Source organism: Chlamydotis macqueenii, chromosome 17 (genome assembly GCF_036417535.1).
Source record: "Chlamydotis macqueenii isolate bChlMac1 chromosome 17, bChlMac1.mat, whole genome shotgun sequence".
NCBI lineage: Eukaryota > Metazoa > Chordata > Aves > Otidiformes > Otididae > Chlamydotis > Chlamydotis macqueenii.
This window is the reverse complement of record NC_141572.1, coordinates 6,812,943-6,830,311: the sequence shown is the minus strand read 5'-3', so window position 1 is coordinate 6,830,311 and position 17,369 is coordinate 6,812,943. Positions and strand designations below refer to the sequence as shown.

Sequence of the window (17,369 nt, the reverse complement as noted above, 5' to 3'; positions counted from 1 at the left end):
AATCAATACTGGAAGTCCTAACCCTGTGGCTCTGCAGGTAATTAAGCAAAGAAATGCAATTCAGTGCATAATTGACAAAAAAAAAATAAGCTAAATAAAACCAGAAGAGCAAACCCACATCCTAAAAACAACACATGCATATCTCTGTGGGTATCTAGGGGTTTTTTAGCAACACCAGCAAAATTCAGGTATAAAGTGATTTCCTCAGTCCCAGACAGCCCAAGGAGGTATCAGGAACAGAGCTGAAACCGTGGCTGAATCTGCCTCCCACCTCCACTGCAAACGGGCAGCCTGACCTACATTTCAAACCCATCTCAGCTACAAAAGCATTTGCTCTGCTTCAGCCTGCAGAGAAGGGGAGCCTGGCAGCCTTTCAGCTCCACAATCTGGTTCAGCTGTTCTGGTGCAGAACGTGGTGTCCTCCCACCCCCATCAGTAACAGAAGCATCAGTTTTACTTTTTTTCAGATCCTTTCAGCAGCAGCCGTATCGCTGCCTGACTCCCCCACTTGATATGCGAAGCTACTCATGCTCTCAGACAGATATTGCTAATGTTCAGTCTTTTAAAAGGGAAAAGGCCCAAAATACGCAGGTTTTCTTCAGAAACTTTGCATATAGCATTTATCAGAGACCTGCTGTTTCAGCTTTGGAAATGGTGAATTTTAACCCCAGCTGTCTCATGGACTAAACAGCTTGGTAGCAGGCTCAAAAGTCACCGCGCTAAATATGCCCTGGGCTTCCCCAGCCTTGCACTGGCCTGGCTCTCTCAAAACCAGCTTGCTCCATCTTTGCAGCCCAGGAGGTTGCTTCCAAACATGGAATCATCTCTCTGGATTTACTTTGCTTTTATTCTCCCCTGTCCTTTGCCCCTAACAGGTCCTTGGGATACACCCACCTCCATCAACGTCTCTTCCGGCAACTCTGGTGCCTCAAACGTAACAGCACCTTCCAGGTTGGCGGTGATCGGATCAGCAAAAGCGTACCGGAAACTTGAGGGGCCTTCCACCACATCCCCACCAGTTCCCACTGCCAAGTGCCGGCCGGTGAATGAGCCTCCAGAACTGAGAGAGCTGGAAGACCCCACTGAGAAGAAAAATAAGCAAAGAAATTACTAAAGATATCAATATTAGGCCAGGTATTCCTCGCCCAGAAGAGGGGACAATTCTGTAGGATCCAAGACCCTGGATCTGATAGGAGCCAGCATCAGGTACTTTGGAGGAAGATGTAGGGAACTCTTGATGCAGAATAACCACTCCGCAACATCAGCTCCTCAGCAACTCAGCTAGACCAGCTTACAAGCTCAAGCGGATTTAATGCACCTTCCAGAATGTCTGTCATTCACAGAGACAATTCAGAACAACTCTTTTTTTTCTTCTTCTTTTTTGTCCAGACCCCTTTCTGAATCTTGCCACAATATCTTTGGCTGATTTTCATCATATACCACCACAGTCAACTTCCCCATCATGGTTTAGCATGGTTTGAACCCTGGTTCCATAGCTTTTACACTATCACTGAATGAGAACTTCTGGTAAATGAGGTTTTTATCATGGGTTTAAAACATCAACCACTTACATGCAAACCAGGAGAACTTTCCATTCCACACCCTGCACTTCTGCTTCCTTCTCTTTACAAACAGGAGATAAGTGACTTCAGCTGAGTCAAGACCCTAACCTCAGGATTCAGGAGATCCTGCAAGTACAGTGTCCATCAGACAATTCCCTCACCATCATCTTTTCCCCTTCTTGACCACTGAGTCCACTCTATGAGCACATTGCATATAAAAGATGGACACTTCAAAATGAGTTTCTGTCTCACCACTTCCAGAGGGCTTCCTATCCCCTGACACACTGCCACAGAGGGATATATTCTGTCTGATGGGGGGGATCCCAGTCCCAGCTACAATACTCTGCTAATTCTACCAAGGCAATATTATCCAGTCGCTGATCCTTTGGAGGGAGATGTTTTTCTTCTTCTCACAAATTTAACTTGCTGCCCCACCCCACCTTCCAAAGGTTCAGCAGTATAACACACAACTGATCTGCAGAGACATACAGTCTCCTCTCCTCCCAGAGATCTATCCCAGCTGACAGCTACGCTTCAAAGCTAAGTGGATCATCAAAGACCAGCAGAGTATTTCCAGATCTTTCACAAAGATCCAACAATATAATATTCTGGATACTCTGTAATTCCAACAGGCTGTTTGCAGAAATTGTTATGATGACTCATTAAAAGGCTCTGCCTTTGTATCTGTCAAGCGATCTTACTCATGACGTGTCCAAGCACTTGGGGTGCAGAGTTTCAGCTTGCAAAGCTCCTCTTTTCACCATGTACTTTGTGCACTAGCTGTAACATAAGGAGTTACTGCACAGACCTAAAAAACAAAGCTTGTCAAGCAGCTTTGATTGCCTTGACCTAATGCTGTGTACGTGTTGTGGGTTCACTATTCAACAGCTTTCTCTTCCAGGTGTCCCATCTGAGATCTGGACTGTTTGGCAGATCCTTAAGGATCCAAATATCAACCCACTAAAAACCGGTGCTTGGATCTGCTTCCAAACTGCTATTATCCCTGCAAAAGCAAGATAGGAAGTCTGCATTCTCTATTCATAACATTTCAGTAGTAGCTAGAAGCTGTGGCCAGGATAGTAACGCCATTGTGCTACAGGCCCATCAGACACTTTCTAAGAGTCCCTGCCCTACAGAGCTTACTCTCCAAATAGACGAGACAAAGAAAGGATTATGGTCCCAACTTTCCAGACAATCAAGGATGTGAGTGGTTTTAGTAATGATGGAAATGCAAGCCATACCCAGGAATTGAGCCCGTATGTCCCCCTGTCCCAGTCAAGCAGCTTATTCATGGCTACATCCAAACCTTCCCTGCAGTAATTAAGAAAAACAGAGTCGACTACATTCAGATGAGGAAGAGCCAAGATGAGAACCCAAACAAGCCAAAAATGCAAATAAAAGTGTCCAAATATTTTCTGAAGCTGAACATAGACTCCAGCTCCCAGACACACTATCCCAAAAGGGCCAATTACCACAGCCTCAACTGTTGGCTGATGAGGCCAGAGCACTGGCACCTTTCAAGAAGTATCTGTCAAGCAGGAGTGCATTTCCCCGTTTCCTACTTAAGCAGCTCTGAGCGTAAGTTAACACCACTAATAATTTTGTATATACAGAGCCATCCTGGCCCTTTCCTAACGGTACTCATGCACTGAGACTGTTGGGCACGGACGGTCACGCTCGTCTTTTATAGCTCATCCAAAACCCACGGGGAAAAGGATCAGAACACAACACAGTCTCTGTGTTTCTTGACCTGTCAGCAACAGTGGGTCTATGAACAGCTGCAGCATTATTCCTGAAGCAGATAGCAATGAAGAAAAAGAAGTTTGCCCATCTCTTCCAGTACTGGAAAACCACTATCTGGCATCAGTCCGTGTGCCAGTGCAAACAGTTATCAGGAAAACCTGGGGTTGGCAGGAGACAGCACGAGAACCTCAAAGGCGTTCAGACCAGCTGAGCTCTACGGACTGTGCTCTGAGCAGCCCTCTGCCACCACCAGCGCTCAGCAGCAAGGAATTCAACACATTGCTCTGCCCCCAGGGATTCCCACTGGAACAGGCAGGTAGGTATCAGCCCTTTACCTGAAAACATCCTGGTCCTCGTGGTCTGTGGGGGAGTGGTTCCACTGGGAGGGGATCCGACAGTAAAAATCACTGGGGATGGGCTAGCAGAGCCCCCAGCCCGGGCACCAGAGTGCAGGGTCCCTCCGTAAGCACCTGAGGGAGCTGGGGAGACAGTTGAAAGGTGCAGACTGGCATTACAGGAAAGTTACTCAGAGCATGGTGTGCCTCACCCAGCGGTTTTGTGTTCCTGCAGACTCTCTTGAGAGACAGTGGTTACCAGCACAGGCCAGCGCTCCCTTTGGAGGCATCCCCGGAGCCTGGCTGGCGTGGACTACAAGACACAAGCCTGGGCAGCGTTAGGCATTGCTGCAGCTGTTCTCCCCTCCTCGCTTCCCCACCTGCAAGCCCAGGAAGACCCACCCTTGCAGAGCCATTCATATTCGAACCGCCTGGCAGAAAGTCCCCACTTCCACATGTTATCACATTCAGAAGAGGCCAAAAGAGGAAGCCCTGCCTACAAAAATCACACCACTAGTCAGCAATTACACACCACGCGCAGCCCACAGACCTTCGAGCGCTCCAGAAAAGAAAGCAAACACCATTACACTCCTCACACACGGCAGTCACTTCCTTTGCCAAAAGCCACCAGAAAAGCAGCCTCCCATTTGTAGAGGGTACGCAGGCAAACTGTTTGCCCCAGCCCAGCCCAGGACATCCTGCCAGATCTGCCTGGCCTCCCCACCTACCTGCAATTTCCATTGGCTTCTCATTGTTCAGGCTGTCGTTGCTGCCAGCTTCTGAGACCTGTGGTCCAAAGGCCGCTTTCAGAAGCAGGTCAGTGAGCCTGCCTGTGCTCAGAGATCTAAACAGAGGACAGACAAAATGATGCAGAAAGTCACCAAGTGCAAGGTTTCAGCTGACTTCCACTCTGGTTTGTGCTACTCCTGGTCCACAACCACTTAATGCTACACAGCACAGTCTGGAGCTGAAATAACCACTCTTCCTCTTTCAACAAAGCATCTGAAGCACCTCCTGCTACTTGCAGAAAGCATACAATGATTGTGACTAACTGCAGGAATGCAAGTACTGACTACAGCACTATTACAACACAAGTTTTCTTTGATGGAAGATACAGAGATTAGTATCAGAGGACTCCTCCAGATCGCTGGAGAAAGCTGCAGTCTGCAGAGAAGCATGTAAGAAAAACTTAACGGCGGAGTGACTTTGTATCCTGCAATGCTCACGACAGCCAGCACATGGGTTTCAAACAGATCTCTGGTCTGAAGACCAGTGCCCACTGTTTGAGAGACAAGGAACACCCACAACACCCTCTCATCCATGACAGACACAGACTCCACAAAGAACAAGGCACGCGTCTGCATGATTGCGGGGAATCTGGTCTAATTAAAAAATCCCACATCCCCACTTGATGGAACCCTGGACACTAAGCACAGTGTGAAGCTGCAGACAATCTCTCATTTTATAAAATCTAGGCCATGGCCTGCCCCTCTAGGGGAAGACTTCAAAATCTGCATCACATCTGCTTGCAACCCAAGAGCGCTAGCAGATTACTACAGAATATTTACAGATGCTAAATTACAACTTCAGTGTTAGCTGGGGTTATGAAATTTGCCCCATTTGCCCTGTATTAGGGAACAAAGCACCACTGTATAAAGCAGATTATAGCTCACCTGCCCTTGATCTCTTCCACAGGCCTCAATCCCAAGCCAGTTTGCTGGCAGTGGAAATGACCCATCTCCTTCAGATCTGGCAAGGTCTTGTTCCGTGTTGGAGTCATCATGACCCCCTGATGGGCCAAGAGGGTGAGGAGATTCTGGGAACTCGGGGTTTTGGGAAACTCAAACGGGGACACAGCCTGAAAAGAACAGAAAAAAACAGAGATCTATCTTTAAAACAAAGGATGAAGGTTCCTCTCACCTCATTTCTTAATCAAAATTAAATCCTGTGCTTAACAACCTGCATGAAATAAAGAGGTCAGAATCCCACCCCATGCAGTTACTTGTCCTAGAAAGACTAAAATGAAAGGACAACAAACTCTGCTGAAGATTCGTAGCAGCCTGACACAAGCACAAAGAAAATGCTGTCACAGTGCCAGCTCCGCATGAGACACCAGGGCTGTCACCTGCTTAACCGTCTGCCGTCTCTGCTGGGGATTCCTACCGCACGTACGCTTCTGTCACAAGCCGAGTCACTGCGTGCAAACCAGCCCAGGCACCGCAGTTCACTAACGCGCTTCTGCCTAATCTGGGCAGATCCTTTTCATTTAAAACGCTGGACCCTGCTCAGATGGTGAACGCTGCTGCCAAGTGAGATCTGTCCACTAAGAACTAGGACACCACCCCGTTTCACACAGATCACTGAACAGCCCTTGAAGAAAAGCGAACAAGCGGTGACAAATCCAGGTCAGAGTTATCTGATCATGCAGTGCTTCACCCCCAAATAACCCAAAAGATCGAGCCGTGAGAAACTCAAAAGCAGACTCCTTGACGTACCTTTGTAGGGGAGCCCATTATTGTTGGCAAAGGGCTCCTCTGCATGAACTCAGACAGCTTCGGTGAGGATCTGAGCTGCCGGCAGTGCTGCAAGCCATGCATCTGCAGTGGCTGGCTGACTGGGGTATGACCTAAGTGAGCAACGAGAGGATCAGAGTGCTGCTTGGTTATCTTCTGCCTGCAGGAATGCAAATCCGACAGGTTGGGAGCGCTGTGGAGCCGGGAGCCCATCCCTCGAGGAGAGTGTTCCGGCACCAAGGAACCTGGAGGGCCCAAACACAGCGACAAACCACATCGTTTTCTGCTTCTAACACAAAAAGCCAGCCTGATTCCACCACTCACTGCTAAAACATCTACAGATCAAAACCTCCATGGATGGCTAAGGCACTCTGATCAGAGCCACAATCTGCTAGGCCTGATCAGGATTTGACTCTACAGGAGGAACAAACAAGCACAACTGGGGCACAGAAGTGTAGCTTCTTTCCTTCTCTGCAGCCCTTACAAAGAAAGAGACCTTGACTGTCCAAGTTTGGCAGCAAGGAAATTACAGATCAAGCAGGACAACAGGAAGAGGAGAAGTCAGAGGTTTTGAGATGCTTTTCTTTCACTTAATTCATTGACTTAAAAGTCACAAATTTGAATTTCTGTGACACACGGTCTGTCAGCACTGGAAGAGGCTGGCTGATGGGACGTGAACAGATCAACCCTGACTCCTACCAGCACACAGAAATCCTGGCTGGCCAAGCACCAAGAGAAGCTGCTGAAGGACCATGCTCAACCTTGAATGCCCTGAGACTACAGTTCTGGCCTTATCTACAGGAATAATGAAGGAAGCTAAGAACCAACATACCAGCAACAGGAATCCGGCTTCTCACTTCTGCTCCAAGAGAGGAAGGGATAACAGTCTGGCTGGGCTGCTCTGGGATTGTTCCAACTTTGAGGGAACACAATAAAAAACGTTTATTCAATATAAAGTTTCCATAGACAATAACAACACTATGCATCATCTGCTTTACAGAAAGATGCTAGTTATCTCTCCAATCTTCTCAGCCCTAGCTGTGTAGTGAAAAGATCAACAACTGTAAAATGAGGGGAAAAAAAGCTCTGTCTAGTATTAGTTTAGCCTATTTTTGGTCTGACTTTCCAGTGATATTAATTCAGAGGAATAGAAGATGAATATTCTGCATTTCCACACCAGCAGAGACTAATACATACAGGATCAGAGACAGTAACACAGCTAGTTACATCAGAGTCTGTTCTTTCATAGAAAATAGAAAATCACATCAGTTGCACACTGGGGTTTTTCTTATGCCTTTTCCACTTGAATTGCTTGTTAGCATCTGGACCAGGCTAGCAGATACTCAGACCGCCACTCTTCAGTTTGAACAGTGAAGCTGAAGCCCTTCCAAAGCTGGTCAGAATCTTCCTCTCACAACAATTGGCTTATATTTTTTCTCACCCCAGCTCAAGCCAGTAAAAAGATACTCTGCACTTACAGAAGGCCTCTTCAGATGGCAGCAAAATGTTTGATGCAGACACCAAAACAAAGCTTGCCTCTGCTGGGGGCTAACAGGTATTTTCCTCTCCATTTTACTGAAGGCAAAACACTTGTCAAATAATCTATTGAGAAGAGCCTTGGGAAAACACAGCAATCTGAATTCCCAACTACCTGGCAGCTACAGCTGGTCATAACCCCCCTCTTTACAGGAAAAAGGCGCATGATTTTATTAGGGCAGTAACAGGCCAGTTGACATCTTACCTTGCGGTGATGGCATAAATGGCTTGGCACCGCCAAAGGAGAGCTTTCTAGAGCTGGGCACACATCCATGCTCTCCAGGATAAGGAGGGGAAGCACCAGTTTTAGGAAAACAAAGAGGACTTGTACTGCTAGACCTCCGGACCGTACCAGACCTTACAGGAAACAACAGCAGCACACAGGTTACTCCAGATGCCAGTACAGAAGAGCAAGGAGAACAGTAACACCAGACACACATACAGCTACTTCCACAGGTATGGAGCCTCATGACCAAAATCCCACTGTTCTAGGACTACACCAATACAGATTAAAATGATACTTTGTTCTCTAGAGTTTCAATCCAAACACAAAAGTTTTGCAAAACAAACAAAATTTGCTTAGCTTTAGGCAGGAAAGCCGGTCATTTTTCAGAAGTCACTTTTAGATGCTTCCAGGTGCCTACATCAATCCTGAACAAGACAGTTCTGTATCTTGCCAAGTCCAAGGTGTTTATTTTAGGCAGTATTTCAGAATGCCCTGAGAGGACTTTATTCAAGTATCCTTCCTGTGCTGAGCCACTTGTTCTTTTGTCAGAGCAGCTGTTTAGGTAGAAGGCTCTGTGAGTGCAGGTCCTGCGACACAGAGGTAAGCTGTGCCAAAGGCACTGCTCTGTAACAGAGCTTTGACTCAAATCAGAAGCTACAGAGCAAAACAGAGTAGTGTGTGCCTGTCAGAATTGAAACAGTTCAGTACCACCCAGAGGAATTTCTCTTTGGGCTGAATAGTCAGAAGCGCCTAGGCTCCAGCATCCTTTAACTCCTTGTGAAGCCTCACCTTAGAGAATTAAAATTAATTTGCACAGCCCACACATGCAAGAACCTCAAGTATTACCCAGCTGCTAAAATAAAACAGAAGAGGAAAACAGAGTATGGAGAAGTGTGTAGAGTCACACTATCACTCTGGAGAGAGATGGGATTATTGTATATTAATAATTTTTCTCAGTATTTTAATGTTTTCACCACACGTTAAGAACACACTACCTAAACTCCGCTTACTGAAATGCCATTCTGCCTCTGCACGCTCCTTCACCAAGATTCCCATTACACTCCTCTAGATGAGAAAACAGTCTTTTCATCAAATCCTTCATTCTACTCTCAAATTGGAAACATCTTGTTAAAAGAACATTAGTCTCAGCCAGTAGGTGGTTTTCTGGACAGGAATCAATGAATACGCTGAAAAAACCCTCTCTGCTGAAGCCACTGAAAGAAGCTGTCACTAAGATATCCTGCCTCCTCTCCCAGTGATGCTGCATTAAGTTGTCCGTATATATCTGAACCAAAATGAACACACAACAAGGAAACAGACACCTGGCAAGGTGAAAAGACACCTGGATGTTCAGTGTCATAAAGCATTGCTCTCCCATGTTTTTAACTCTCCACAATATGAGCCATCCAGAAGGCTGAGTATCATCTATTAGGAACTTGCATTAAAACCCACCAGCTGACTGCTGCTGCTGAAAGATGTGGAATGTCAAATGCCACCCTACGAGACATGGGATAAGCAAGCAAGCAGACGAGCAGGACAGGTGATGTGGCCAAAAGTACGCACACATAATTACCACCTCAGCAAGCAACATATCTGTCCACAAACAAGCCGCGTTACACAGGCATAGACCAGCCAGTCAGATGACAGTGGCTGATTTTTCAGAAACAAGAGTGTACGTAAGGGTTTGCCATCAAATGACTCGGCAAACATGACGAGGCACTTGGCTGGAACGGCCTATTTGATACATCTGATGAAAAAGTGGAATTGCATACTAAACGCCTGAAGTTCTCTCCTTCCATTCCTGAAGGGTGTCTACTGAATTTGCTGATTAGAGGAAGTGATGGCGAGAGATAAATATGGCTTCCTGGGGCAGGAAAAAAACATGACGCCAGAGATTTTGAGCAGATGCTAAAAGCAGAGTTTGAATCATCTGATTGCATCCATTCCTCGAGTTCCTCTGCAGGGATGATGCTAATCTCGTCATTACACAGCGGTGACTAAAAGGAGCAAAACACGACGGTTTGATGCTCGACTGGTAGCTGCAGGCCGTGAACCCGAACTCAGCAGCCCATCACCAGACCTGGGGTAGGCATGGCAAACTGAGGCGTATCCTCTGCACCTTCTCCAGAGTTCTCACTTTATACGGACAACTGGGACTCTTTTGCGAGTTCCAACACTAACAGGATCTACAAGTTTGGCTGTAAAAAATACAAGGTATGTAGGAAACAGGAAGGAGCTTACCACAAAACCTGCCATGCGCTTGAAGAAGTGAACATAAAATAGTATTAAAGTAACACCGGCACAAAACAATCTCTCTGCTGATCCCTGATTAATATCAGCATGCCGTGTCTCTACTTCCAGGGCAACTCTGAATAAGCCTTATTCTGAATTAGGCTGGCTGAAGCCCAAACTTAGGCTGACGCAGGTATTACCCTACTTCTGAAATCTAAACTTTAACTAAACCAGATACCAAAGCAACTCATACAAAAAAAAAAAAAAAAAAAAAAAAACAAGACACGACACCTCATAGACACTTCTGTTTGAATGCCCCTGCTGTACGAACTCTAAGATCCTGTATGAGTCTCCTTCCAATCAGTCTATGACCTGGGCTGCCACTGTCAACCCAGATTTCAAACCTGTAAGAACCAGAAATTATACGCGAGAAGAGATATAAGCCCAGTGTGTCCTGGACGTGCAAGGCATCACCACTGAACTCAGAAGGTAAGCTGTATGGCTGAAGTCTGGCATCCAGGTTCTCCTGACGGCCTTCACAAAGCATGCTCTGCCTCACAGGCATAAATTGCTCATGACTTAATCAGTCCTGGCTGCATAACCACATTAATATGCAACTCGTGTAAGACACATCATCTGTGGTGTGACTAGCTACAGGAACCAATTAAGGCAAAGTCAGGTAAGTTTTGCAGTTCTATTCATTTTAGTTGTTTATCTCAACGTTTTCCTTTTAAAAAGGCATCTGCCAGATGGATGGTTCTCACTGCCTGGACACCCAGCCCACAGCTGGCATGGGAAAAAGCTCTCAGACTCAAAGGAGCTCAGCCTGCACTGAAAACTGATGGGAGCTGTCTCAGATACAAGCACACAGACAAAATTTACAGTACATGGTAACAAATTTCAACGCCCCTAAAAGATACCCCCAAACTGTTAACACATAGCACACACCATACTGGCTCCCTCACCAAGGGGGAGAGCCCATCACACAGGGAAAATTTTAGCGCTACAGAGAACAAACTGCAAAGCAGTTTGTTTTACCACTCCCAAATTGTAACACAAGAGCCCCTGCACTGATACTACCCGCTCCTCCCAGCCTCAGCACTTACCGTGGAGAGGCGTATTGATTGGGAGACTGGAGGTTCTGCTCAATCCGCCGGTAGTTGTGAATCTGTGTTGGGACTGGAATGGGCACCGAGTGTCCGTACTTGCTGCTAGAAAACTGACCTGGCCGGCTGTTGAAAGGAGACACACAAAGAGAGGCTCTTGTAAGGGGAGGGCCTTCAACCAGCTAATTGGAGGTTTTATCTCTGTAAAGCAACCGTACACAGGGAGCGTCCCCTTGGCAGCTCTCGGGTTGTGGGTTTATACTGGGAGGTAGTTTGAAGTCCTATCACAGGGAACTGGCACCACACATCATCCTGAGAACAGGCACCTGTCTTCCAGCACGAATCCCAGTCACAGGCTGAAGTTAAAACATCCACCCAAGCACACCACTCCCTCCAGGAAAACCGGAGCCCTGCTATTTCAGGCCACAACTGGCCTAGTTTCCAACAGCTCAGATCCACAGCCAAAGAGCACATCATTGAACAGGGCCTAAACGTTTGTGGCTCAGAAAGGAAACTAGCAAAGATTTTGCTGCCAAGAGCTACTTGCGATTCATGCAGAGGCACTGCTGCAGCAATGGCATCTCCAGGAAAGTCTCTGCACGCCATGAAGAGAATACAAACTTGTGGTGTACATCAGAGCATTTTAAGTTAACTACAGGGTGGAAAAGACAACTTGGGAGAGAATAAATTTGAGGGACAGGAGCTGGTATCTATATACCCGTCAAAGTCAGCTGGAATATCACACACACAAAAGGGGACAGGCCCATTGTGCAAACTTCAGATGTCTTTCTAGTTCCATCCAGGCACGTTAACCAGCTCACGTCTGGTATCTATTTCCCTGAGTGACAGCTTCTCCTGTACAGGTGTACAGCTTAGCCTGTACACCACACTATACACAAACCATGCTACACAAAAACCATGCAAACACCACTTTTAGCTAAGTAGCCACCTAAAGTCTTTCCCAAAGGCTCCAGAATTCTAGGATTAATTGCCATGGCAATGGTATTTACAACTGCCAACACCAATTGCAGGGATGTTGCACAATTACAGAAAGATCTGATTGGTAATGAAGGCTTCTGCAGTCTTCCTTGTTGTCAATCGAGGACACGCTCCTGGATCTGCCCCTGAGAAGCAGGAAGAATCACTTCTTTGGGTCTAACACTCACAGTGGAAGTGTTTTACATAAGATGAAAGAAGATATTTAATTCAGCAAGAATGTACATACACGCACAGGGGGAGAGAGAAGAGTTTGTGTCTTATTTGGCAAAGCATCCCATTATCAGAATTTCCTTTTTGGGAAAGGTCAGCAGTACTCCGTGGTTTACAGTGACAGTGTTGAACAAAGCTGATCTGCAGGAATGTGTCCGCAGATCTCCACACATGGAGATGCTCCTCCATCACAAGAGAGCCACATAACTGAAAGAGATCTTTCATCAAGGCTGAAAGCTCAAAAGGGGATGACGATTTCTCCATTCCTCTCTCAGCATGTCTACTAATCTTTTAAGTTCTGTATATTCCTCCTCATTTCTTCCACCAAGAAAACAGACTTTTAATCTGATGTCTGTCTAAAATGCAGCATGGAAGCCTAGATTCTTCATTGACATACCATAAAATAAAGGCATTCAAGGCTTCTGATTGCTGAGTGGAAGGGTGAGGCTTTGGTGTCTCTGCCTTCCATCAGTGTAAGACATGGAGTCAAACAGAAATAAAGCAAACACAGCTTTAACCAAGAAATCTGAAGGTTAACATCAAACTTTATACATATCCTGATTTTCAACATAATGTTCAAACACTATCTCTTCAATCTGGGCAAAATCCTTTAGGGGAAGAGAACTTCCCAGGTGAAACTATCCCCCCCCCCCTCTTGAGGAGTTGTAACAAGTCCTTCTAGGAGCCAGGTCTCTCCACAAGGTGCAAAAGAAAGCAGCCAAATGAGGTGACATACACTAAACCTGCTAATTGGCCTCAAGCCTTAAAGACTACAACTGACCACAAATCTGCAAAGATCAAGAGATAAAGCTGGGACAGGAAGTTTAATTACTTAGTAGTAATTAAAAGCTCTTTGAAAATGGTATTAAATCCATTGCTGTGGGATACATCCAAGGAAGCATCTTTTGTTAGACTTATTAAGCATATCCAACAAGGAAGTGTTTTTAAAAAAAAAGCTCAACTGTCAGCATATTTTAAATCTGCCTAGTCCTTACCCTTTTATTTAGCTAAGAACAAGCAGAGCTGCTCTAGCGTACCACGACATCCTGAGAAAAACCCACTGCCGGCCACTCTAAAATAGCCTCTGCTTTCTGTCCTAGTTGGACTGCATCCAGCACTGCTTGCTAGCCCAGAGCCACACATGAAAGGGAGAACTGCTGCTTCCGAGTGAGCAAAGACAGAAAGAAAATCAGGAGTCCTCTGTGCCAGTGGAGCCACGCGCTGAACCAACGGGCCTCATGACACCTACAGTGAAGGGCACCAAAACTCATGTTAATGGTAAGGGCGTACCTGGCTGGCACCAGTTCAAAGCACTTTCAGGGGACAGATCAAAGATCATGCTTTACACTGCATTCAGAGTGACTGCTCCCGTCTTTCATCACTTATGTCTTATTCCCCATCCTGGACAGGGTAGGAAGTGAATTTTTCATGTTTCTTCAAAGCAGATAGGAAAGTGGGAAGTAGAACTAGAGGCTTTGGCATCTGCTCCACAGAAACTGCTCGGAATGAGCAGAAAAGACATTGAGAGCAGAAAAATGTTTAGATCACAGCCACTGGCATTGACTGGCCACCATGTGATCCAGTAGAATATGATGAAGCCAGTTTGGTGAAGACAGTGGTGAACAGTGAAAAGCAGGCAACATTTGTAGTCAGCTTCCATGAATTTGCACTCACTGCTGTCCAGAAACAAGGCCAAATCCTTTAATACTGATCCCCAGAATGCAAAGGCATCAGTTAAGGAATAAGCTGTTAAAAAGCTTAGCTGGCGATGGCATAAGAAGCCTCATGCAATTAAACTCCACGCTGTGGTACGTGCTTGCCAATTAATCTGATCACGTCAGCAAGGCTTTGAGCTATGTTCTTCTCCTTTAAATCTGTACACTTCGAGGCTATGTTTTGTCATTTTCTGGGTTCTGTTTATGTGACAAGTGTATTCAACATATAGCCTGGGACTACACTGCCTTCTTAAGGAAGATTTTAGGGTCATCCATCTCCCACTGTGAAATCCCATTCAATTCTCCTCCCCCAACAGGTGCCATGTCAACAGAATAGAAGATGAAAGCTGTCCTGCTTCCCTAGTAGGCAAGAACGAGACAGCTCCTGTAAGCTAAGCACGTACTCTAAAGCTTCAAGCTCTAGAGTCAATGGGATTGCCTTCCACAGACCATTAACGTCTTCTGAACATAAATGTGTCTGGAAGCAGTGGTGGTGCTGGGCAGCTGGTGCTGTTGTCTGCAGGCAGCCGTCACTTACAAAACTCCTAAAGGCTAAAGCTGAGTTCATAGCAACTGGTTTAGTTGGAACCCAAACCTATGACCATGCCTGCTTGCACTTGTTATTCCTACTCCTGCATCCTCCATTACTAAACAAGGCCCACGTAGTAGCATTGCTTTATACAGAGATGTTCAGAGTTTCAAGCAAACTACGAACAACCAAGTAGGCCCAGATCTGTCCTTCAACAGCAAGGGGAGAAGAGCAGTGCTCCTCCACATTTGCCCTCCTATGCCTTGCCCAGTAAGTCAAGTCTGTAATAGTTTCAGCCTTGGCTGACGTGTTGTGCTCTAATTCATGGCATGAATTTTATAACAACGGTCCTTAGCTGGAGTACTCATTACCTCTGCAGGCCAAGCACAGAGAATGAGTAGCACATATATGTCAGTGGAGTACATTTACTTTCTTGCTTGAGAATAATCCCTGGGCCCGCAGGGAACAGAGTTAATTCCAGCTCTACTGCATTCTCTCCTAGCTCCTCCTTAGGGCCAGGAGAGGGAGAGACAGGCTCTGTAGTCGGGACTGATCAGTGCCCGAGGCTGGGGAGTTTCTCCTGGGTGTTTCTCATTACTCTTTCATTAAAAGGGACGATGCGGATCTTGCCCAGCACACCAACATTTGTAAAATCTCCTCCTGGAAGTTAATGGGTGTTTAATTAATCAATGTTGCATAGTCATCCCTGAACAGTTTGTCTTACCTGGATGGGCTAGGAGAACTGCTATATGGGGGTGAAGGAGATGGTGTCCTTCCCTGGCTTTCCAAGCCTGCTGAAGTCACCAGAGAACTCCTGAAGGATGACAGAAAGAAGCCAGCTGTTAGAGCCTGGGAACCAACCCTGCTCCCCGCTACAAAGCACAGCAACAGAGCTGTGTCTGCCCAGCACCCTCTGCTACGCCTGGTCATAGGAGCCCTGGGGGCTGTCATGCTGCCCCACGCACGCTCTGGCATTCAGATGTCACATGCTGATGGTCAAACGGAAAATGGTCAGAACTAGGTAGGTGACAATCATCATCCCCGAAACAAAAGTTAACTCAGCAACATCTTCCCTCCCATCCACCAGAACCCAAAAGTCCCTAACGCACAGTATGCTCCAGTGGCTACTCAGCTGCCTTGGTGCTCTTACCCGCTGTACATCAGACTGTCTTGGATTGGTTTCCCTCCTGCAGCCTCAGCAGTTAAATCACCTGAGGAACAAGGAAGAACGGAAACATATTAATTCAAGATAGTTTTCTTAAAAATCTTTACATATATTGAGACCAACTGAGATTTTGGGTAGAATCTCCTGCGCCTCCAAGACCTGTTGAGTTGCTTCTGAAGTCAGTGTTTTGCTAAATACATGTGGGCTGAAGCTGATCACTCTTCCCAGGAAAAATATAAACAACACTGAGCTCTTCCTTCTCAAAAGGATTGCACAGCAGAGACCTTTCACAGATTCCAGTTCTACCCCTTCAAACCTGTTTTAATAAAAGTAGTGCAACTGTGGAATGAAGAATCACAGCATTTATCACTAAGTTCCAACTCAGCAAAGCATCAGATACATGGTCAAGGCTGAACAATATCCTTCTGCTAGTTAAGTAAGGACTCATGCATGGACATACTTAGGCATGCGGTTGAACTGGGCCCTGGCCTCTATGTAAATAGATATTTTTAAGAAATTCCTATCAAAATATAAACATGTAGATGTGCTAAAATTAAATTCAAGATGTTTGAAGAAAAACCCAACGTATTTTGTTATCAGGGATTTTTCTTCAAGTATAAAATCCATCCTGCTAGCTGAAATCCTGTCTTGGACTGTGATGCTGGGAGAAACTGAAGACAGGATGAGATGGCTTCTGTGAGACGAATACATTTCCCTGGGAGCCTATTTATCTTCTTTTTCCAGTTGGATTTCAAGGTCCAATCTCTTATTGAGGTCCCCAAGTAATCTTTACTCTCAAATCCTATTTTGGAAGGTAATTACAAAATATCCAATAAACTGGCCAGTAAGACAGATATCTCTTCTAGCTTGAGAATAAAACCACTCCTGTTACTCAAGCAAAACAGACAGGTTTAATCACTCCTTCAGCTTTCCTTAACATCCACATCCCACTCTGCTCAGAATGGTGGCATTTTCAGAAACCAGCTTACTTGAAAACTGTGCTGGGACCATAACGAAGTCATCTGTGTCGCAGGACGAATTCTTACTGCTGCTTCCAGCAGAATCCTTAGATCCATGCAGAAAGCCAGGAGAATCCTGGGTAGGAGACGCCAGTGCCTTCTCCTGCAGCTGCTGCTGCATCTCTCCAAGGGACTGCTAATTCAAGAAGAAAACAAACACTGGCTTCAGCAGAGCTACTTTGTCATTCTGCTCGATCCTTTAAACTGAGCTGTACAAGGCTACAAACAACATTTTGCTGATAAACCAGGGCTGATAGTTTGCCAGAGGCAGCTGTTTCATTTACTGAAAAGGAACAGTCTTTTATGACCATGTCAGAACATCACACCTTTTGTCACACAAAACATACTACCAGCATGTCTGATCCTCCCCAGATAAGAAAAAAGTCACCTAAGGTGTTGCATCCTTCTGCTGAGGCTTTCTGGATCAACCAGGCATTTTCTACCAACTCAATTTATTACAGCCACGAAACAGAGAAAAG

General features: G+C 45.9%; 1 protein-coding gene across 5 annotated transcripts in view; it reads right to left on the bottom strand.

Moving 5' to 3' along the window:
* ULK1 (unc-51 like autophagy activating kinase 1) overlaps window positions 1–17,369 on the bottom strand; it is an 80,595-nt gene that overhangs the window by 9,966 nt on the left and 53,260 nt on the right. For 2 of the 5 annotated variants that reach the window (XM_086761137.1, XM_086761139.1), the window contains exons 14-24: window positions 16,861–17,026; window positions 15,857–15,917; window positions 15,431–15,520; window positions 11,254–11,379; window positions 7,895–8,046; window positions 6,986–7,069; window positions 6,136–6,398; window positions 5,314–5,498; window positions 4,369–4,484; window positions 3,641–3,784; window positions 895–1,082 (exon numbers count right to left, since the gene is read on the bottom strand). In XM_086761137.1, the coding sequence (XP_086617263.1) occupies window positions 895–1,082; window positions 3,641–3,784; window positions 4,369–4,484; window positions 5,314–5,498; window positions 6,136–6,398; window positions 6,986–7,069; window positions 7,895–8,046; window positions 11,254–11,379; window positions 15,431–15,520; window positions 15,857–15,917; window positions 16,861–17,026 (1,575 nt within the window). The remainder of the gene's footprint in view (window positions 1–894; window positions 1,083–3,640; window positions 3,785–4,368; window positions 4,485–5,313; window positions 5,499–6,135; window positions 6,399–6,985; window positions 7,070–7,894; window positions 8,047–11,253; window positions 11,380–15,430; window positions 15,521–15,856; window positions 15,918–16,860; window positions 17,027–17,369) is intronic. The other 3 variants (XM_086761138.1, XM_086761141.1, XM_086761140.1) reach the window with 3 other exon arrangements.